The sequence below is a fragment of the Ascidia mentula genome, chromosome 2, assembly GCF_947561715.1.
Source record: "Ascidia mentula chromosome 2, kaAscMent1.1, whole genome shotgun sequence".
Taxonomy (NCBI): domain Eukaryota; kingdom Metazoa; phylum Chordata; class Ascidiacea; order Phlebobranchia; family Ascidiidae; genus Ascidia; species Ascidia mentula.
In genome coordinates this window covers 17,558,822-17,581,408 of record NC_138567.1, presented here as the reverse complement: position 1 = coordinate 17,581,408, position 22,587 = coordinate 17,558,822, and the positions used below count along the sequence as shown (strand labels likewise).

Genomic DNA, 22,587 nt, shown 5'->3' with positions numbered 1-22,587 from the left:
AAGGAGCATTTTGGTTAAATTGTAACGATTACCTGGCAGATAAGAAACTTTTATCGAATCCATTTGTTAAATTCACAGGAACAAGAATTTACAACAAACTGTCTTCAAATACAAATTGTTTAGAATGTGGGTTGCTATATATCTGCGTTTGTAGGCTATATTTTTGTGTAGTCAGTTTAAAAGAAAGAACTTATTCGCAAACGTTCTGAGCCACATTAGAAAATTAGTTATATTAATTGGTACAACATGTTGCAAAGCTATACAATTTTTGCACTGATGGTTTGGTTATACTCTCACTTACGAATGATTTTGCAGTTTACAATCATCTCACAACCAGCATGCGCTTTTAAGCTTTTTGTTGAAAAAAGCATTTCCGGATGATTTTGTGAGCAGCGGTCTGCAATCTCGTCATACATCAGCAAAAGTGTGGACGCATTTTGCTCGAGGGCAATCCTGATTATATCTCACATGGCGGATAAAGCATCAGAACAGGTTACCCAATATCACACAGATGTTAACTAATCAATCCCATGATCAGCTCGGGCACAATAGCTGATCCACATTTCCTCAACACTTTATCGCTTTAAATCAGTTTAGAGATCCCGAATAGAACTGGCATATTTCCGTGATAGAGGATCAGGAAATCAGTAAATTGCCATGAAAAGTGAAGCTCTGTTTATTGCTGCCAACTAAATGGATGCAAGATATTTGTTTTTTCTCTTTGCAACTAAAAAGCTTAAATTTAAACAGAGTCAAATGCAACCAAAGGACAACAAGTTTGTATCGACGGTTTGAGAACATCGATATATGTAATAAAAACCAAACACACGACAATAAAACACTTTCCAACCTTCCCCACAATATATTATGCTATACTTTATATTTTATTGTTTTTGACTTCATCACTATGGTTATGATACAGAGTTTCAAAAACAATACACAGATATGTTTGTTTTCTTTTTTGTATTTATAATTAGAACTGGATTGTTGCATATAGTCTGCAACTGTGCAAAATTCATGTGCAAACAAATGGTGCGTAAGTGGTCTCCTCAGAGGGTTACGATCGCGCTGTACTATTCCACTCTAGCTTGGAAATAATTAGCCAAAGCATGTCGTCGTTTCACACGAGACGCGAGTAGAGAAAGACGCAACAGCACGCCAGGTAATGATTAACCTCCCGCTTCAAGTGTGAGTTTGACTGCTTGGCTAACATTGGCTAGACAAAATGTAAGGTAATAAAACTCTACCATTGGCTGTGCAAACAAGAACCCAGCGTTAAATTACGTGAGCGATATAACATCTCCCTTGATATATTGCCGGTTATATTTCCCGAAACATGGCTAGAGCGCATCGTTCTTGTCAAATCTCCAGCGTTTTAAAGTCACGACATTTGCACTGAAAACAAATGTAAACTATCGAACGAACACTTCTTTCAGTAAATACCCGATTCGTGTGGAAACAGTGAACTCTAGCGGAAAAAATTTTGCTAATAGTTCAATAAAACAGGTTAAAGATTGTTTTGTTCCTAGTGAATCACAGAAAATACAACGCATTAATACGAGGAAAGTGTAGTGATTCATAAGGCGGATGACGGCAAGTGACTTTTCACGAATTTCGAACCTTGCAAAGTTTCTGCGGAACTGGCAAAGTTTCGAAAATAAACGATATGAGATTAGTCCAACCTCAACTGAATTGACATGAAACCCGACAAAGAGAACTTATCCCCCATCTTTCGTTTCAACCAAAAGTTGGTGGAACATAATTTGTACAATGTTGACCGGAAAAAAAAATTGTGATGATCTTTTCGTAAATTCAGACGAACCTAATGCGTCTATATTTGGAAAAAATACAAATATTTGAACCCGTGGTTTTCCGCACAACCTCTTCACTGTTTAAAGCGTCATACGATGTCGAACGCTTTGACTCATTCTACCTCTATGGCGCCATTAGTGTTAAAAAATAGATCCAATAACGCATGCTAAGTGTCGCACTTTGCTAAATGTGCAATTTAACGAGTAGCTGCCTCAGTTAGGTGGCGCTGATGTGCGATCTTAAAGCAAACGATATTTTTTGAAATGCTGAAATTGGCATGGCGGGTGATTGGCAGCATTGGTCAAGCGCCCGACCCATATACCAAGAAAAAAACCTGATCGGGATTCGTGCCCAGGATATGCTAAGTTCAAATCCCGGTGCGGTCAGAAAAAAAACAAAACAATTCAAATGTTGAAATAAGAAAACTGTTTGTTTTTCGCGACATTAAGCCAAGAACGAACTTTAGTATTGTGTCTAAAATTTTTCGATTTCTTGTCAAACTTAAAGCAAGCTCTACTAAAGAAAGATGTTTAAACATGTTTGTTGCAATTTGCTAATGTTTAAAACAATAAATCAAAACAACTACCACAACCACGGATGTACCACAACTACGGAAACGTATATTTTCAGGTTAACTTTATGACAAATATATTTCGCATTGAAAAACATCGTCAGTGTCTATGAAAAACAATACGAAAAGGATTTAAATGAATAGACGCACTACTACCGCTAACACGCCCTGCACACAACCGAAAACCTGCCATATGCAAACGGTAGAAGCGTTGAGAAAGACGGAGCAAAGATAAGGAAACATGCTTGTGGTATAAATTATACAAGAGGAGGAAATCGTCAAAATTGCAGAATGGGGAATGATTCCCAGAATCGATTAAAACATCTTAGATGTCTTTGTGTATAAGCTGCAGACAGATGGCCACTGTTTCGACCTAAAAGGTCTCATCAGTGCAGCTGGTGTGACTATTAGACGAACTTTGCAGACCAAACGGCCAAGCAAAGACTTCCACACCAGCTGCACTGATGAGACCTTTTAGGTCGAAACAGTGGCCATCTGTCTGCAGCTTATACACAAATTCATATTATTGGCTCCACATTGCTTATCTTAGATGTCTATTTGACTACAACAAATAATGTAATTTCATCATTAATATTACGCCATCGTTATAAAAATCCATCAAAAACCTTAATTTTATTATTATTTTTTTTTAAATATTGTTACAAATCTATGTCCACTTACTTGATGTTATTTCACTCCAAAAGTATTTTGGTTGGTGATTTTCTTAGAAATGTTTCCTTCTTATGAAAAATAAATCCCACCATATAATTCACAAACAGCATCAAACCGAACTGTAGTTTATAAATCATATCTGATCTGCATGTCACAGCTTTAACAAGTTGCATTTGCGTATTACTACAAACGTTACTTTGGTTTACGACTGAATTTATTCTTTTTGTACTGATCCGTGTTGAACAATTGCAATAATTTTAACCTACAAACAGTGCCAAGCAAAAAGTATATTTCAAAAACAAACACAACATACAGATTAGTACTGAAATCTCAGCACGCTGACAAAGAATACACTTCATTACAACTGCTCTCAACCGAGGGATGTCTTCCCACAACTGATTCTAACCCGATGTAACGGTAATAAGCGAAAAACATGTTTATAAGAGGTTGGATAGAACGGGATCAAGGGTCGCTTTCGTCGGAGCTTCGCGTGAGAAGCCGTGTTTGCTTTAGTGGGACAATTGATCAGGCGAGCGTTTCAGTAATCACGAATACGACGGTGACACTGCACTTTCATTAACTGCGAGCTCGGCAAATACTTAAGCAGACCTCCTATCTTTGCTACTGTTTAAGCAAAAACAAAAATTTTGAGGCAATTTTATAGGAAATAATGAAACATTCAGGAGGATAATAAATAGGCATTATTAAACGAACTAATCTTTCCAGCAATAATGACTATGCTAATACAAATTGGTCACTGTTTTTCGGTAAAGAAATCTCAACCTTTGTTCAAAAGAAATCCGAATTTTAGATTGTTTTTCCCCAAAACAACCGGTCCTATATCCTAATAAAGCCGCATCGCGTGTAAAGCTGGTCTCTCTTCCTTTCCAGGTCAATATTTGTCAAGCAACAACATGGTACCAACGTAAAGCTTAAAGGTCTCCATTGTCTTCCCAACATCGTTTTCCATGCTAATGGTGAGCTCATAGCTGGGTTTGCTACGTGACGTGTTGCACGTTACGCCAACTAGAAGTCAATGTCATTCATTCATTTAGTTGGGACGTCACTGCATACTCGGATAAGTAAATATTTAGACCGATGTCGCGGAACACAGATGTGAAATTACGGGACGATCCACTTGGCAATAGTAAACCTAGCAGGTATTGCGGTGGGGAGCTTTGGGTGCAGATATTTTGTTTACTTAAAATACCAAGGAATAGCGCATTGATCTTAAATTTAAAAGTTTGTGGTATTTACCGAGAGGAAACAAATGTATTTTGATAACACAAACAATTATTCTTATATACGGTAAGATCTTTTTAGGGGTATTTGACAGAGGTTTTTCGTGTCTCCGCTCTGTCCTTCGTGGCAAAACCTGCAGGCCAGCCAAGTCATGACTGATTTCATTGGAAACTATTTGACATTAATTGTTATCTTCAGTGCTTCACCGGTCCTTAATGCATTTGTGACCGCTTGGAAAGATTCTTAATTTAAAGATGCTTTTAGCTCGCAGCTACCATAAGAGGTTGCAAACCCAATCCAGCGAGCAATAAATGTGATATTATATTTATTAATGAACGCTCTCATTGGTACAGCGTGACGTAGCGTTGTAACTTCATGGTGTGTTTATCTGTCATACCTTGAAGGGCGGTCCGTGCAAATATTACTTGTGTTAAACCGGTCCGTATAATGCTAACAAGACTTTGGGGACTCCTGCTTCAAAGCAAAAACGTTTTTTGAGTGCTTTGATCACATTATCTAACCATATAGAAATCGTGACAAGGTGCACTCAGACATCGAACTCATTGGAAAGTATTGGCGGGCGCATTTTCCTGTGGTACGTATATCAATTTGGATCGCCACAAAGCCAACAAACTTATAGCGCTGACCTGCATGGAAAGGTTTCTCGAGAGACACACAGGGAATCCCCGGAGGAATAGAAATTGATAAATAGTGACTGATTTGAACTTGTGTTTGAGGCGTTCGTAGATCAAACCAGAACGTTACAATGACATCGCAGCCAGGCTGGGTCAATGACAAGCCGATCGAAAATATTTGTTAATGTGGGATTTATGACATACTGATGAAAAACATTTAATGTTCGTTTACCGGCATTTGGCTGTTTTAGTACCGATACTAGTGCATGTACCATAGTTTGACACTACTAAACCTGCACGTATCTAAAAAAAATCATTTCTGAATAGTAGGATAAATGCTGCAGCAAGTTCAAATTGAACTAAGCATAAAATACAAAAAAATATTGTACAATGCACGCAAATCATAATGACATTGTTATGTGCTGGCATTACGGACATATATCAGTTTTGCATTAATTGGGTGAATGGATTGCGCAGCGTTCAGTGGTAGGGGGAAACAAAACAGAAAAAGTTTAAAATACACTGTTTTACTTGGATCATTGATGCACATATAAAATTTGCAAGTAATGAACACAGCTCTACACATAAGTCTATAGCTAACTGGATCAAAGATTCTGTGAACTGAGTTGGAGTTTTTGTTTTGATGGGTTTTGCTTTGGCAGCACGGTGTGATGATGGCCACTGTTGCGATTGGCTGCTTAACAATAATAACAATAGTTCGATGGCGCTTGGCAAGAGTCCCAAGGAAGGCCTGTGTAACTATTGACTAAAAGCTTTATTTGTTCTCGTCGGGTTTCTCAAATTCTGTGCCGTGAATTTTTTACGAACTAACAAATGATTCAAAAAGCTTCGTCATTTAAGCAAAATTGTAAAACATAAAAGAACAAAAAAAATTGCTTGACTACCATGCACGTTCATTATTAATCCGCGAGGTGTCACTCTTTTGACTCGACTTTTTCGACTTACCATACTTTTACAACTTTAAATAAGGACGTTTTCATACAAGCAGCCACGTAAACACAGCATAAATTTACTATAAATACCACCGGCTTGGACCAGATTTTTTTTTTGTTTTTTTAGTCACATTTGGTTTGGCCACTTTATTTTCTCAGTCACTTGGCCTGACTTTGGAGGCTAATAATAATGCTGTCAGGATGATAACCTTTTTGTAAGTTTAGCCACACTTGCACACCTTATAACGTTAAATTTAACAACTGTAATTAAAAGGTCTTAAACCATGTTATGTCATGTAAATTGACGGCCCAAATAATCGGGACATATCAATAACCGACTTGGACGAGGCGTTTAAATCACAATAGCCCTGACCAAATTGGGACGTATGGTAAGCTTATATGAGGTACGCGTAGGTTATAACATGACGAATCATGAAGACAATGACGAAACACAACAAAGTTTGTTATATCATTATTTGCTTAACATTGGGCGTGACATACGCATGGGGCATTGTTACATGCATTACCAACTAAGAGTTCACTTTGTCGGAACACAACCTTTACACGCTTGCAAATTAAACTGCTTAATGCCTGCCGTGCACCTTACTTTTAATACGACCGGTTTGGTCCCGTAACCGCAAAGTTTACCACCGCCTGCAGTTACACGATAGGGTTTCTCTCAATCCGACAAGCGGCGTTTGCTTTTTTCTTTTTTGTCACATTCGAGAGTAACACTCGTCCATTACAAACCATATGTATAGTGATGTAATGCCTTGTTTGTAGCATATGCACAAGTATTGTGTATTTCTTAACTACCGACCTAAGTGTAAACATATCCCTATAATGTGACCCAAATGGTTTATTCACCGATTTTATTTGCTTATGTCGCACCACAAATAAACTGTTCATTTAAGTCTTGGTCGACAGATTTTGGATCAACAATTATTGAGACTCATGCTTTAGCGCCATCAAAGCATCGTTAAGAGTAGTGATGCACAGAAACAGCTATTTTCATATTCGGCAAAAGTTGCCGAATTAATTCGGTGCATCCCTAGTTAAGAGTTAGTCTACTGCAATACACCGGGAAAAAACCTTACAATGTCATTTTATTTATTTTGGGTATTGTTCATATGCGTAGTTGTTTTTTTCGCAAAATATGTTGGTTATTGTTCAGTTTGTTACTAATTTTACCTTTTTTTGAAGTTTTTGTTAGTGGTGCAGGCTATGTGCTGCGCCATAAGGCAAAAATGGATTTGTGACGTAATTATACAATATCAACGCAATAAGAATTGTTCGGAAAATAAAGTTCACAAAAATTAAAGGCTGAACCATGTCGAACGAGTTGTATTTTTGTTTTACAGTTACGAACGACCAATCTTCGTTTGCTTGATGCATGATTAGAAAACCTTAAATAAGGCATAACATTCACTTATTTACTATTTTCCCCGTGCTGGTAGAACGCACATTTCAGTTACGGTACTGTAACATACGTCACAGAAAACAGTGTTTGTATTGCGTAATGTTTTGTGTGCACCATTGCTCAAGTTTTGCATAATCCCATAATGCGACCCACATGATAAACCCATCGAATGTTCTCGAGTAAAGCGATTCATTTAATATCCTGTTTACCATATAAAACGTTCTCACAGGATACAAACTCTTATATTACACTAAGACCATTTTAATACGTCCCACATTATATACGCGAATACTAAGTATGCAGAGAGGTATTGGGGGAACGTAAAATTCACAATGCGCTTACAATTCTGAGATTTCTTCCCCCCAAATTGAACCATAACCATAATTTTATTCTCCCGCCAAAAGCAATCTAAAATCACGCAAAACAGATTATACTTTAGTTTGTTGCTGATGCTGCCAGGCATACTACTTAGTAATTAAAAGCTCTTGTGGCAAAAAGAAACACTTGTTTGTTCGACGTTTCGGTCGCTATCCAACGGACCTTCATCAGGATAATCGAAGCAATACGCCAACACGGCGATAAATAGTCACGCGCGCAAAAAGCAGCACAAGCTAAAAAACGACCGAAACGTCGAACAAACAAGTGTTTCTTTTTGCCAGAAGAGCTTTTAATTACTAACATTACACTTTATGCTAACAGAATAACCCAGCTTAGAACCAAAAATGGTTATCATGAAACAAAATCATTCTTGCTCTGCTGCTTAAAACCTATTGTGGGATTAAATTCCTTCTTCGTACACAGTTACATACACACACAAAAAGCACAGATTTTATCAGGGAGAGATTGTAAGGGATAAGTTTGGTTTTTAGAGGCACAATGCAGACAACATAACTTCCAGTCTTGCATATATGAGTGATATTGACCAAACACTAATATTGCACGAAAACACTTCATTTTTAGCACATATGGAAACCAACACCTTGTCCGCTTGCATGTAGAAGACTTGCACAAAATGAATTAAAAGTTGCCTTTCCAGTCACTGCACCTGGACTGGATGGATTTTTACGCTGTGTTTTAACACAAAAACATTCACCATTCTTTGCTCTTTGTCCTTCAACATCCACTTCAACAATATGCCAACCTTGCAATGTTGGGTCTGAAATAAGACAACCTACAACTTTGTCAAATCCAAGGTTGTGTGCAGCGATAGAGGCAGCTGCCATGGTGTTTACATTATTTGGAGCAAGGGAACAGAGATTTCGAACTGGACCTTCAAACAAAACAACTGCATTATCTTTCACAGAAGCATTTTTTGAAGCCAAAGGCTCTGCAACACGAAAAGCTGAAGGATGCTTTTTCATGGTTACTTTTAATGAAGACAAAGATCCCAATGTAGCCATTTTTTGTATATCTTGTGCTCCCCAAAATGCACCACTTGGTATATAGACACCTCGCTTGTACAATTTAGCTGCTTCTTGCAATTGATTTTCAACATTTTTATCTGCCAATGCAGTTGGTGAACCAATAAAGTAGTCAGAAATTGACAAAAATAAAACCCCAAAGTTTCTTGTTATGTTAGGATGCGAAACCTCAACAATAAGGTCTGGTGAGTGATTTGATACATCTTCCAAGTTATACAAAATCTTTTCAGTGTCCACATCTTTCAGTTTTTCAGGAGTTCTGTTCCAAACAAAATCAATTTCTAAACCACATTTACAACCTTCTTGGGTAACGTAGTTGTACAAACATTTTCCCAAATGACCAAAGCCAACAATCCCAATCTTCATATTTTCTCTATGATTACAATTTTTTAATAACCCTGCATGGTTTATCTTGTTATTATATAAAATAAAAAAGGTTGCAGCAAGTTTAATGTAAATGTCACCATTGTAACAACCGCACAAAATTTTAGGTCGTTACTGGGACTAGTGTGAAATATTTAAAATGGTAACAGGATCACGCACTTACATCAAGTTTTTGCATCCTGGTCGCGCCGACATATTTGTCAGCAAAAAGCTAAACAATTTTTGCATCGTGCGTGTCGTGTGGCTTCTGACAACATGACAACACAAACGATATTTATGATTTCTATTGTTTTATTAAATGTGGGTTGTATCATAGTATAGTAGTGGCTCAGAACGGGATCGAATTTCCTCAGCAAACTCCCTCATGTCTTACCGTACCCTACGACTTGTGCTACTCTCCAAATTACAGAAACTGTATCAGAGATTCCGCAACCTGTCTCTTCTGTTGGTGTGATGACCAAGAATATGAAAGTAAGTGACCAAAGTTGACTCGCTTAAATCTAGCAAGAGTATACTATGGTGGTATTCGACATGATTTACAAGTCCATATTGCAAAACCGCCAAAAATCGATAAGTAGCCCAGGCTATGCTATGCTTACATCTGGGCCTACCTTTATTTTCAAAAGAAAAGCATTTTCTTCAACATCGTATTTACACGATTATAAGCCGTGGCAACAAAGTATCAGTTCCCTAGCCCGCGTGCTGCAAGATGCGGGTTTAGATATTTGTGAGGACAAATGGGTGATTGGCAGCATTGGTCAAGTGCCAAACCCATATACCAAGAAGAAAACCTGATCGGGAATTGTGGCCTGGGTTCAAATCCCGGTGTGGTAAAAAGAAATGCTCTCTGGGCCGTTTCAATCAAGATTTTGAGTTGCTGAATTGAACACAAAAGCAACGTAAAAAAATATGCTCAAACACAGGTCCAGCAAGTGTGGAAACTTTATTATTAAACTAATTATGAGCTTAGTTTTTTTTACGTTGCTTCTGTGTTTTGCATTCCGCAGAAATTGATGATGTCCTTTTTAGGGCGAAATATACTGTCTGCAAGATCGACATTTTTCTGTTTATACTCAGCAACCATACATACGGTAATCGATCGACAGCCTGCCAGGGTGGCTTGGTTCTATGATCCAGTAAAGTTTAAATTATACTGATCTTTCGTTAGATTCTGAAGATAGCATTAACTACAGGTGATTGTTGTTTCTGCTACTACAAAAATCTTCTTGATTTTCCAAGAATACTGTTAAAACAGAAACGTTCCAACTTTTCGACTTTATTAGAGCCATATGCGGTTCCAAAATAATCGTAACCGATGATAGTGTAGAAATTGGTGTGTTGATTACGTGTTCAACTGCGATCTGCGTTTCCCTGACTCCTGACTCCTCTTCGTAACTAACCAAACTTGTGTTAGTTTGTTTTATTCACCAAAGACGAAAGATATATGTGCAGAATACAACTGAGCCCCAGAGTAGAATATATACAGACGGTGATTCTACGCTAAAGGCGAACCAAAATGTAGAATGGCATCAACCACAGAAACCACAGATTTATAGGCAATTCATATTAACCAGTTATGCGGCTTGCGTGAGAACCGCGATACATAATTACATGTTACGAACGATTCTCCGTTGTCGTTCCGAGAAAATGGAAGTTACACTTCATGGAACGAACTGCTAAATCATTGCATTACCTCATGGAAAAGTTTCATGCGTATGAAAAACACATTACCTCATAACGTTACAATAGCAGTAGCCCTATACAGTAAAGACAAAAGAAATAAAAAAAATTCAAGATATTTAGGGGGAGACCGGGAATACCTCGGACACGGGGTATTTTACGTCACAATTGGGTATTGTTAAGACACTTTTACAAAAGCTTTATGTCTCCATCAAACGTTAACAGGAACTTTGGAATTAAATCATGTCTGCCTAAAAAATTATAATCGAAAAAGTCAATTTATCAGTGAAACCAAGTTTTTCAATTTGCTTGTGGAAGGCTATATATCAGTCACAGTTAATCAAAATGCAGTAATTTTTGGTTGATTGCATATTCAAATATGTATTCTTGGATAGGCCAATGGTGCTTTTGTGTAACCTTTAAAAATACGGCCATATTTTAAGAATTTCTATGTCATCATGTTGTCGGGGATACTTCGGACATCATGGCAAGAAATCGCTAGAAGACAACACTTTTTGAGTTTTATGAAAAATTATCAGGTCATTGAAGAGAATATACAGAGGCTGGATGAAATGATCGAATTTTGGCAGTAAGAAAAAGCCCCAAAGATAAAAAATTGTTTGTTGACCCGAAAATCTATAATATCCCTGCTGTCGTTTAAAAGTACACGAGTTACCCAAAGCATAAACGTGGGAAGGGTCGAAACGATAAGTGGCCACGCCCCGATTCCTGAAAGCTTGAATGATATTTTATGCGCTAATGCCCCAATGCTGATATTGCGCCAAGTTTGATTTCAGATATTTGCTAAATAAACAAAAAAACGTCTGTTTAAAACTTGCTGTCCGAAATATCCCCAGTCACGTCCGATGTTACCCCGGGGTGACTTCGGACATTTGAGACCTGTTTAAAATATGGGCTGAATGAGCATTTTTAGTGAGCTAAAACGAATCAAAACCCTTTTGTTTTTTGAGTAATGCTTTACTACTTACAACAAAATAAAATTTAAGAATGTGGTCCATTATTTAAAAAAAATATGAGCAATTTTTCCAAAACCGTCCGAGCTATCCCCGGTCTCCCTACGCAACAGGTTAAATCGAAAAAGGTTAAAATTTCAAAATAGTTAAATACAACTTTTAGGGGCAAAAAAACAACAAATTAGCAAATTGTCGTAAAGCAGCTTGCTTGTTTATTAATCCAGGCCAGTGGTCTCCCCCCTATGCTTCGCGGACAGCCAAGAGAGCAGTGGAAATAGGTTCCAACTTCCAATGGACTCGTAATTAAACAAAACAAGCCTGTGTAATAAAACTTATACTGTAGGTTAAGGAACACTGATCCAGGCACATATTAACTTTGAATGTATTAATCGTTTTGACAATTTTTGAGAATTTCGCAAACTCAAAGTAGAGATTTGCACAGAATATCACCACTGGCTGCAGTAACCAATGAAGTTTTTTTACATCTTTACGACCATCTAATTGTGGTTCCGGCACTCATGCATAACTATTTGTGGCACACTTGTGTATCGTAGACTGATGTGCGATTTTTCTTATAAACGAAGGACCGGGCGGGTATAGTACATTTTTTTTCACCACACCGGGATTTGAACCCAGGACATCCTGGTTTTTTTTTCTTGGTATACGGGTCGGGTATAGTACATTATCGGTTCAGGTTGTTTTCTTTACTCTGTAGTGCCATCATGTGAACTTCAAGAACGCGTAAGTTAATTTGTAAAAAGTTCTTTTGAAGATGAGTTGGTTGGTAGTTGGTACCAGAGAGAGAAAAGGCACTTGAAAAAAAGTTTTCTTATGAAAGTGGCAGTAGTGTATAAAGCATTTTCACTATTTGTGGTTTTTGTCCAAGTGTTACTTACGACCTTCCTATAGAGGCTATAGTGATAGTGTGTTTTTGTTTTCAGGTATGTTGAATTTTAAGTTAAATTTTAATTGTCTGTCACGGAATGTAAGCAAGAACTCGTTATCTATCCTGTATTCATCAAAAACCAAGAAACACTGTACCAAATGCTATGCTTCAGAATACTGTGAACATTGTGACACATTTCAATGTCTAATTTGGGTATGTTTTTTTTATGTACAAAATTGACTGGTTTAGTTGCTAAAGTTTTGAGAATGTTTTGCATATACTACAGTGCTTAAATGATTTTCTATAAAACATTTTCAGGCTTACAAACACTATGAATCATGGCCATTGCTTATTTTGCAGCTGACAACTTTCGGCAAAAAATGAGAGATCTAGTGCGATCACCTGCACCTTCAAGTTCACAAATTCCTACTTCTAACAGAGGAGATGGTGCAACATACACGTCAAGGAGTGCAGGCGAAATTAGCGTCATTTCTAAAGCTGCTGTGTTGCATAGCAAAGATTCTGCTGTTGGTAAGTATAAATTGCACATTTTTGACTCAATTGGGTGTTTATTATAACAACTTTTTAATGTTATTTACTGTTCCCGTGCGCTGTAGGAACCAACCAAAATTCCACTAGTCAAATCCAAGGTGACCGAGATTTAAATCATGAAGATCTTGTATTATTGGCAAAGATTGAACAGCAGAACAGGTTTGACTGACAATAACTTTTCTATTTGACTTGTTTTGTCTTTCTCATTTTTTCTTGCACAGGCTTTTGGAAGCTGACACTAAATCAATGAAATCGGTTTCAAGTGAAAAATCTGTGACTTCGCGCAGAAGTAGCAATGGATCTTCATCTCCAACTTCTAATAACAACTCTGATAATACAAGTAGTGTTGTGTTTCATAACGAAAACAGCAAAGCTTGGATACTATGGGGACAAATTGTGAATGACTGGGAGGAATATAGAAAGAAAAATGGAAAGCAATTGCGGGTATTACATTTTTAATACATCATTTCATTTTAGTGTAATTAAATATAGAAACTTTATTAGATAATTTACCACAAAGCATGCCGGACTGATCCTGTAGTAAAAAGCTACTGCTTTGTGATCACCACATAGCATAGTTTTACTTATAATGTGGTAATGGTTTGTTGCTGAAGTAATTCACACAAATTTGAACTATTTTCCATTGACTTTCAGGAAATGATACGTTGTGGTATTCCACACCACTTCCGTGGATTGGTGTGGCAACTTCTGTGTAACGCTCATAATTCACCATATAAGATAAAGTATGGGGATCTACTGAAACAGAATTCACCCTCAGAGAAACTCATTCGAAGAGACATTGCTAGAACTTACCCTGAACAAGACTTCTTTAAAGACCAGAATGGTGTAGGCCAAGAAACACTGTTCAATGTGATTAAGGTAGTACAGTTAAACTATTATCATAGAGTGCTTTCTATCACTTATTGGAAGCTATCATGTATTCAAGACTGTGTGTTAATTAAATTTTGAATAAGGTTTGTTGTGAATTTGTGGCAGGCATACTCTCTTGTGGACAGAGAAGTTGGCTACTGTCAAGGAAGTGCGTTTATAGTGGGTTTATTACTGATGCAAATGCCTGAAGAAGAGGCATTTGCTGTTTTTACAACTCTAATGCATGAGTACCGCTTGAGGGAACTCTTCAAGCCCTCGATGGCTGAGCTTGGATTGTGCATGTATCAATTGGAATATTTAATTCAGGTATCTGTTGGTTTTGCTTTGTTCACATTACTTTGTGCATTTGCAGCACAGTCCTAAAGCATTGAAAAGGTTTGTTAATTTTTAACTTGCACAGGAGCATGCCCCTGAATTAATGATCCATTTTCATGCACAAGCCTTCCACACATCCATGTTTGCATCATCTTGGTTTCTTACACTTTTTGCAACTACCTTTAACTTTAAGCTTGCATCAAGGATTATGGATGTTTTTATTTCTGAGGTAAGATATTGAATTTGTCACTTGAACTTTTAGTTTTTAAAACCCTTAAATGCTTTCACAGGGAATGGAGATTATTTTTCGTTTGGGTCTTGCTATGTTGCTTGGTAGCCAACAGCAACTTATACAACTGGACATGGAAGGAATGTTAAAAGTCAGTCTTACTCTTATTTCACTTTTTATGAAAAAAATACATGTTTCTGGGTATTGGACAGTCATTTGCAATTACTTTAACCAGTAAATATGTTTATGTTCAGTTGATTCAAAGAGATCTTCCAGAGTTTTACAACAAGGATCCAGATTTGTTGTTTCAAAAAGCTTACCTATTAGTAAGATACAACACAAAAAAGATGAAAAAGTAATTTATTCATATTATATACTTGCAAGTATTTTAGTCCGATTCTTTCTAGCACTTCTAGTTTGCGGCACTTAATTTTTCATTATACTAATATATTCACAAAAATGATCAATATAGATGATTGATATCAGCAGCAGGTCAAATCTATATTTGTGATTCTTCTTCATTAAACCCTCATTATTATGTATAACAATTAAAGGTCCTTTGTTTGGTTAGAGAATTTAGTATTTAAATTCCACTTTGCGTAAATGTTAATTGCATTCAGAGGTAAAATTAACACAAAACTGGCCCCATAAGTTTTTGTCATAAATGGTATAATTGTTTACTATTGTATGTGCCATACATTTAGGCTGGAAAAGGAATATATGACAATGCGCAGTAAAGAACAAGAAGAACAAGTTGAAATGAGAAAACTACACACTGAAAACCGGCTGTTAAGACAACGCATTGAAGCTCTTGAAATTGAAAATGGGACATTGGCTGACAAATTGATACAGGTTTGTGGGTGCAAATATTTTGTCTATATAGGTGTATTGGTAAATCAATACAGCTGTCGTTCACATAATGAACAGCAATTGTTTGGCCTGTGTGTTGAGTTGTACTTATGCCCTAAGGCACAACACCTTTTACTGTGAGTGGTCCTTGACTGGACTCTTTCCCTCCCACAAAAACCTTTATAAATTCTGCCCTACTTCATGTCCCAATTATTTGTAACAATTTGTTGCCAAGTGAAGTACACACTGGAACTCATGTGACCAGTTAGTTGAAAGTTTGGCAACCAACACAACAAGGAAGTATATATTGTCGCAGCAAACATGTTGTACCAATGACTACAAACAACTCAAGCACCATGATATGGTGTACATTGTTTCTGCCTTTTAACTCTTTGCCTTGTTTATCCCGTTTACATTGTGTTTATTTTGTGAAAATGAGAGTTGTCACCAAATTTTGTATGACAATTACGACTTCTCTGTTATGTGCAAACTAGCAAACATTAGTTATTGTGCAATTCCTTCTTTTGGTTTCTTTAAATAATTTTGTAAATATCAATTTATAGAAAACTGGTAAAATTTAAATAAATTGTTGTTTTAGGATCGAGTTAACCGAGCTCTTGAGGCAGAGGAGAAAATAATCATGGGTAAGGAGTTAAGCATCGCAAAGCGACAGGCCAAGTTGAGTCAAACTGGATCATTGAATTCAGCAGTTTTGGATGATGAGCAAGCAGGTAACCACCTGGTGTTTATGCAAGTATAATTTCACTGTGTGTGTTTTTTCACAGGAAGTGACTTTTCCGAGGTGTTTGTTCTACATCTGCAACAAGATCTTGTGCAAGCAAAATTAAGGGAAGCTGAAGCTACTTCAACAATCGCTGAGCTGCAGGTTAATTGCAATTTTCATTTATATTGTTGATTTCCTGGAATGTCTCCAAATCTTTTTCTGTGTTATGGTTTCAAAAAATATATTTTATGTGTTTGAATCTTTCGATAGGAAAAGATTTGTGATTTGGAAGAGAGAAATCGGGAACTTACAGATCAATCGAAGGTCGTTTCTTTGCAAGAGGAATTAATTGCAACCAAACTAAGAGAGGCTGAAGCAAAAAGTGCAATGAAAGATCTTTCCCATAAATTACATTCACTAGAGGAGAGCTGGCAGGTATGGAGATTATTTTAGGTTTTGTTACAGGTAATTACGTAAGTATTTGCTGTTCTCGACCAAAGAAAACCTTTTATTGTTGTGTGTAGATGTATTTATCGTTGCCAAACATTGTAAGAAGATACCATTGCAAAATTAATTAGCAATCCTAACATTATTTTAGAAGCACGTAAATCGCACAAGTTTAGCAAGAAGGACTGTTCTGAATGCTTCGAGCAAAACCAGTAAAATTGCTTTGCAAGAACTTCAAGAAGAACTCATATCAGCAAGATTTCGAGAAACAAAATTGGCCACACAGTGTTCAGAGGCTTCAAGGAGGGTTACAGAATTGGAAAGTGCAGTAAGCAGCTCAAATGAATTTTGTGCTGATGTTAGTCCTGAGGTATTGTTGTTTGCCAGAACCAAATATGTACGTCGCAACTACGAAGAGCTGAGGAAGACCGGTCGGTTCTTCAAGAGAGAAACCGTGTTGCCATTGACAATGAAAAAGTGCTCCAACAACAGTTGAATGAAGTAAATGCTCGCTTGGCACATTCTGAAAGCAAGGTATTCTGTGTCCGTTTTTAAAAGAACCACTCTTATCTAGTGGAAGAATACAAACAAGTCATTTTAACAACATAATAAACAGCTGCTGTTTATTATGTGCAGCTTACTCTGTATAATTTTAAGTACAGGCTCATGAAACATGTGTAAAATAGCTCTTTTGTAATTTAGTGTTAAATATTGGTTTATTATCAACAGAATCAGGAAGCTTTAATGTCTTTAAGAATTCGTGAGGCTGATAGTACAATGAAGATTGCTGAAATGCAACAGGAAATATCTCAAATAAAGTTGCAAGTATGGTGATTTGTTTTCAATTTAATTCAGTTGGAAAAACACTTTAGTGAAACTTGAATTTTGTTTTGTAAAAAAATGAAAAATTAAATTATGAGTAGCATTTACTTGTTGTTATGAAATATCACACATAATATTTGACAGAATATAGAAACAACCAGCAATTCAACAAAACAAACACCAAGTATTCAGTCTCCAGCCTCAACAGAAATTATCAGACAATTACAAAGCAAAATATTAAAACAGCAACGTCAACTTGATTTGCTTCGAAAGAGGTCTGCAAGTAACGGTGCCAGTGTTGATGAGATTGATGAACAAAATGATTCTGATGTCAGTGATGATTCTGACCTGCTGTTTGATGCGAATGCCACAACCAAGGACATGGATGAAGATTTTAAATTGATAGAACAAAGTCAAGAGACTTTTGATAAAGTGACTTTGGGTGAAGAACTCCACAATGTTTCACCTCTTGCAATATCCTAAATATTACAAGCTGCAGGGACTTTCAAAGCATGCTGTACTAGCCAATGTGCTTCCAAACAGTATTTGTGGGTCTCAAGTTGCATTTTAAGAAAAATCTTGAAAAGTGTAACTGTGTCATGTGCAATACATTTCAAAATGGAACAATCGCACTTTATCTGGATGGCGCTTACTTCCTAAGATCTATGTTTGTTGTATATCAGTATTTACATTTGTGCCTTACTTACACACAAGGCAATTGATGATTATTTACTATCGAAGTATCCTAAATACACTCTATTAAAGAGTTATTTATCATAGTACAGTCCATGCACAGGTATTTAAATATTCCACTGATGTTGTGGAATCTGGCTTGCATTGTGTTACTAATGCAAATATTATTTAAAATGTACAGTCTGGTGTTAGGGTTTGCATTCTTGAATTAGACTGACATAGTTGCTCAAAAGAAAACTTTCAAACTGGCTGTTTGTTGTGTTTCAAACTGTGTCCACGATGACCAAAAGTTTGTAGAGTTTTTTTCAAAGATTTTTGAAACAATGTGCTACTTTTCAAAATGTTTTCATTGTTCAACCGCTAGATTGTTTAATTTTCATATTCTTGTACTTTGTCCAGCGATTATCAAACAATTCATTTTTTTGATTATTTTTACTTCTCTTATTTACTTGCCAATGTTATATTACACGTTTGATTGTCAAAGTATTTGTATTCTTTGCGACCCCACACTAATGTTGATCATTTAGAAAATAAAGTGACCAAGTAAAACCTAAAGTAACCTGAAATTTAGTGTAAACATATCACAGTAGTTGATCAACTTGTGGTTCTTTGTATTAAAATACTTCTGCTGTCAAGTATGAAAACATAATGTTGTTTTATAGTTTCTTTACCTAGTTGGAAGTAAATGATAGCCCACTTTACCTTTACAAGACTGGAAAGAAACAGCAAGCACATAATTTTTTTATCAGTTGGTGAGAAAACAACAAACTCAACTATTTTCAACAGGGGCCTTTTTTGCCATTTTTTTCCGTGCAAGGTATCGCTCTCTGGCAGATAAGGCAGAGTCTTGATTTGTTCGTTTTATAAAAGCACTAGATGCATTTTCATCTTCTTTTATTTGCTTGTTTGGAGGGCCATTGTTATTCTCTGTTTGTGTCCTTTCTTCAGAAAGTTTATGTTTTACGTCACTGTGATCAACATCCATCAGTTTATCCGGTGGCATTTCTTCATTTAATAGCTCATTGTGTGAAGGTTTAGTTATTTCCTTTTCTTCTTCAGAATCACTTGAGGAGAATGACAAGTCTGTGTCCCTGTCATCTTCATCATCATTTTGGGAATCTGGTTTATCTTGCTCATGAGATTCTTTCATCGGTGGTTTCTCTGCTTCTGAAACCCTGAGAACAAATCAACATTGTTTACAATTTATTCACCCCACCAAATTTCCAGTTTCCTTTACGTCAATATTTTATCAACGTTAGTAACATAGTAGTTTAACAGTGGTTTGAACCAACATTGTTACCTGCAATTAACTTCAGGGTTTCACATTCAGGAAAAAAGTTTCAAGCAAAATAACAAACCTTTGTTCCGGAGTTGGTTCTTCCCCCATTTGTTGTCGTAAAAAGTGTCTGTAGAATCCACTCAAATCTTTCTGTTTTCGCACATCCAAAGCATCTAAATACAAACTTGACTTGATGCATCAATCATTGAAAAAGGTATATATAGCTTAAAAATTCAGGCTGGAATGTACAACAGGCTATCGACTTACTATATAATATGTTTTTATTTTTTAAGATTAAATTTCCATTGCATACTCCCAAGTTTTTTGCACCTAATTTTCCATTACATAGACAAATATAAATTTTATCATTGACATTTATTATTAACCTGTAAATGGTCTGCTAACAAGCAAGAAAATTAGTTTAAAACAGAATTTATAGCAGTTTTATCATTTTTTAAACACTACAAATTTTCACCTTCAATTGCTGCTTCTCTCTTTTCCCTTTCTTCCTCTTCTTGTCTTTCCTGCATCCGTTTTCGGTATGCTGAAGTAACAAATTCAGGCTTATCTTTAAATTCATCGCCTTCTTTTTGGCGTTCTTTTTCAATTTTTCGTTCTTCGACTCTTTGGCGTTCTCTTTGTCGAACTTCAGCAGCTTTCATTAAACTTCCAATGTACTTTGGCTGAGTTTGAAATGCAGTTACCAAGTTAATTACAACATTATGAATTAAAAGATACACTTTGTAAATTGTTTGAGTAAATTAAACCAAAAAATTCTTTTGTTTGAACCTTTTTGAGTTTGTCAGCTTTAGTAATGGCAGTTGGTGTGGTTTTCTTCACTGATTTTGCTTTCATGTCATCGTAAATATTATCATATTCATATACTGTTGCATCTTCCTCCAAAGCTTTCTGAATTTCAAGTTTCGTCTAAAAATTCACAATTTAATTATATATATGCAAGTAATACAGATTTCTATCTGACAGTTTTGGTAAAATTAAGATATCATTAACTGATTTTTAAAGATGATAAACAAATCCTTATATTGATACTTGTTTTTTCATTATTTTCTTTATTGCTTCTTTATGAATCTGGGAGTTAACTCGTCCCTTTCCATCATCATCACTTGAATCTTCATTACTAAAAGCTGACAGCCGAGGTTTAAGTTGTCCAGTTTCCTTAGACTGTTTTGAAAGAATTAATCCGTATCTAACAAGATCAAAAACAACTTGAAGCAGTGCAGTGGAAAATCTTTTCAGAAATTAATCTATTAATTTTAAGAGCATTGCAAATGGTTGTTTTTACGTTCCAACGCAATTTTTAAAAACATTGTCCTTTAAATTTAGGGTGTGAGATATCCAGCTACACCACCACTACATTGAATAAAACTTACTTTCTGTTGTTGGGGTTCATGCTGCAAATTTAAGTTTACATCAATGCTTGTCCATAACGACAGTTATCCAATAAAAAAATGAAATCAACAAATGCATTCTTTTCGCACGTCCCCTATTTTCATAAGAACCGACCGAGCATGACGAAGTCGGTCAGCCATGGCCAGTTTTGACATTTGTCTGCTGAACAGAACAAAACAGAACAGAACGATCCCGGTTGCGGTATGAGTGATATATCTTCGTAAATGATTTTGGCTTTTTTGCAACGATTGTCAACGAATGTTTTAACGTGCCAAACAGATATTAATTAAGCCTTATAAACAAAACTTACGTCAATGATGGAATGTTTCTGTGAGTAATGAATGTTGTGAACTGTTGCACTCGGTTTATAGTTTAATTAGGCCACACTATGTCACTATACAGTGTGCCAATCTTATCAGTTTGTATGATGTTTAAAAATCACTTATAGTTCTAATTTTGGATCCCTTTTTTGGTTGGCCTAGTAATAATTTAAAAATTCATTCTGTTTGGTTTTTAAAAAAAATTATTGTTGCAGCGAAAAGAGCATATCATGATTTGTTGAAAATTTTGTGTTAGTATTGCAATAAAATGGTATTAAAAGTTCTTGGTTTTGCTCGGAGTTGGGCAAGAGGGGTTAGTTATTCATCACCACGGCTATCCTACAAGCTTGTAAATGAAAAGTTTGACAATCCGACCTTAAGAAACATTGTTGACACCAACTCGAATGCAATGTTTGCATCTGAGCTGTTGAAAGGATTTGGCGTTGTTTTGTCCAAATCCTTTTCAGAACCTGCAACCATTAACTACCCCTTTGAGAAAGGTCCATTGAGCCCAAGATTCCGTGGTGAACATGCTCTTAGGAGATATCCATCTGGTGAAGAAAGGTGCATTGCTTGTAAACTGTGTGAAGCAGTTTGCCCTGCTCAAGCCATCACCATCGAAGCAGAAGAAAGGGATGATGGAAGCAGAAGAACAACAAGGTGAGAAACTATTTTCTAATGTCTTGTTTAAAACTATTAATTTTTACATTAGTTTTAGTTAAAAGTTTCTTGGCACTTTTACAAAATAAAGGTTTATTGTTATTATGCAACGCAAATGTTCCAGTGAGATATTCCACCTTTGCTGGAAAAAAATAATGGTTTAATTTGTATTGTGACTGTATTTATTGCTGTTAATGTATTCGACAGTCAAATTAAACTGTCAAATACAATTGATACAGATATGACATTGATATGACCAAGTGCATCTATTGTGGATTCTGCCAAGAAGCTTGTCCTGTTGATGCAATTGTTGAAGGCCCAAACTTTGAATATTCAACTGAAACACATGAGGAATTGCTGTATAACAAGGAAAAATTGCTGGAAAATGGCGACAAATGGGAAACAGAGATAGAAGCAAATATAAAAGCTGACTATCTCTATCGATAACAATTTTATGTTTCATGTCTCTGTTTCGTAGTTTTGGGCCTTGTTATTAAAGTTCATTAAAAGGTATTTAAAGCATTGTATATGTAACATGGATACATGCACAGCATTTTGCAACCCGTGAGGTTTGAAAGGTATTGCCGTAGTTTGGTGACATGAAGGTCCGGTGTAAAGTGTTGTTGAATAACAAGTAACATTTGTTTGCTGCAAAGAGTATTTTGCATGGATGTCCCTAACTCGTATTTATTATTTAGCAAAAGCATGTGCATTTCAAACCAAGAACAAATCCAGCAAACACGAAA

General features: G+C 36.2%; 4 protein-coding genes across 4 annotated transcripts; 2 read left to right on the top strand and 2 right to left on the bottom strand.

Annotated features, from left to right (window-relative positions):
* Positions 1 to 7,623: 7,623 nt before the first annotated feature.
* On the bottom strand, positions 7,624 to 9,133 carry LOC145889391 (aspartate dehydrogenase domain-containing protein-like). The gene has a single exon (XM_082980342.1). The coding sequence runs from the start codon at positions 9,090 to 9,092 to the stop codon at positions 8,262 to 8,264; it is 831 nt and encodes a 276-aa protein (XP_082836468.1). The 5' UTR covers positions 9,093 to 9,133; the 3' UTR covers positions 7,624 to 8,261.
* Positions 9,134 to 12,703: 3,570 nt separating this feature from the next.
* LOC145890374 (EVI5-like protein) lies at positions 12,704 to 18,649 on the top strand. Its single transcript, XM_082981366.1, has 17 exons — positions 12,704 to 12,863; positions 13,011 to 13,181; positions 13,268 to 13,361; positions 13,424 to 13,646; positions 13,857 to 14,081; positions 14,199 to 14,399; positions 14,494 to 14,637; positions 14,699 to 14,788; positions 14,892 to 14,992; positions 15,342 to 15,489; positions 16,085 to 16,217; positions 16,272 to 16,372; positions 16,481 to 16,645; positions 16,809 to 16,985; positions 17,045 to 17,191; positions 17,387 to 17,482; positions 17,624 to 18,649. The coding sequence occupies exons 1-17, from the start codon at positions 12,851 to 12,853 to the stop codon at positions 17,960 to 17,962; spliced, it is 2,568 nt and encodes an 855-aa protein (XP_082837492.1). The 5' UTR covers positions 12,704 to 12,850; the 3' UTR covers positions 17,963 to 18,649.
* A 117-nt stretch (positions 18,650 to 18,766) lies between these two features.
* On the bottom strand, positions 18,767 to 20,975 carry LOC145890375 (nuclear speckle splicing regulatory protein 1-like). The gene is made up of 6 exons (XM_082981367.1): positions 20,843 to 20,975; positions 20,502 to 20,658; positions 20,241 to 20,378; positions 19,927 to 20,134; positions 19,531 to 19,624; positions 18,767 to 19,347 (listed from the first exon to the last, which is right to left on the bottom strand). The coding sequence occupies exons 1-6, from the start codon at positions 20,860 to 20,862 to the stop codon at positions 18,942 to 18,944; spliced, it is 1,023 nt and encodes a 340-aa protein (XP_082837493.1). The 5' UTR covers positions 20,863 to 20,975; the 3' UTR covers positions 18,767 to 18,941.
* Positions 20,976 to 21,400: 425 nt separating this feature from the next.
* LOC145888884 (NADH-ubiquinone oxidoreductase subunit 8-like) lies at positions 21,401 to 22,368 on the top strand. The gene is made up of 2 exons (XM_082979755.1): positions 21,401 to 21,841; positions 22,081 to 22,368. The coding sequence occupies exons 1-2, from the start codon at positions 21,450 to 21,452 to the stop codon at positions 22,286 to 22,288; spliced, it is 600 nt and encodes a 199-aa protein (XP_082835881.1). The 5' UTR covers positions 21,401 to 21,449; the 3' UTR covers positions 22,289 to 22,368.
* The last annotated feature ends 219 nt before the right edge of the window (positions 22,369 to 22,587 follow it).

What these genes read in the sequence shown, in the direction of transcription:
- LOC145890375 (XM_082981367.1), bottom strand. Translation starts at nt 20,862, where the DNA reads ATGAACCCCAACAACAGAAA. An exon ending in ATGAACCCCAACAACAGAAA is followed by an intron (nt 20,659 to 20,842) that starts GTAAGTTTTATT and finishes TGATCTTGTTAG; the next exon opens with ATACGGATTAATTCTTTCAA. An exon ending in AGAAAATAATGAAAAAACAA is followed by an intron (nt 20,379 to 20,501) that starts GTATCAATATAA and finishes GTGAATTTTTAG; the next exon opens with ACGAAACTTGAAATTCAGAA.
- LOC145889391 (XM_082980342.1), bottom strand. Translation starts at nt 9,092, where the DNA reads ATGAAGATTGGGATTGTTGGCTTTGGTCATTTGGGAAAATGTTTGTAC.
- LOC145890374 (XM_082981366.1), top strand. An exon ending in CAACAATCGCTGAGCTGCAG is followed by an intron (nt 16,373 to 16,480) that starts GTTAATTGCAAT and finishes ATCTTTCGATAG; the next exon opens with GAAAAGATTTGTGATTTGGA. An exon ending in CACTAGAGGAGAGCTGGCAG is followed by an intron (nt 16,646 to 16,808) that starts GTATGGAGATTA and finishes ACATTATTTTAG; the next exon opens with AAGCACGTAAATCGCACAAG.
- LOC145888884 (XM_082979755.1), top strand. Translation starts at nt 21,450, where the DNA reads ATGGTATTAAAAGTTCTTGGTTTTGCTCGGAGTTGGGCAAGAGGGGTT. An exon ending in GGAAGCAGAAGAACAACAAG is followed by an intron (nt 21,842 to 22,080) that starts GTGAGAAACTAT and finishes CAATTGATACAG; the next exon opens with ATATGACATTGATATGACCA.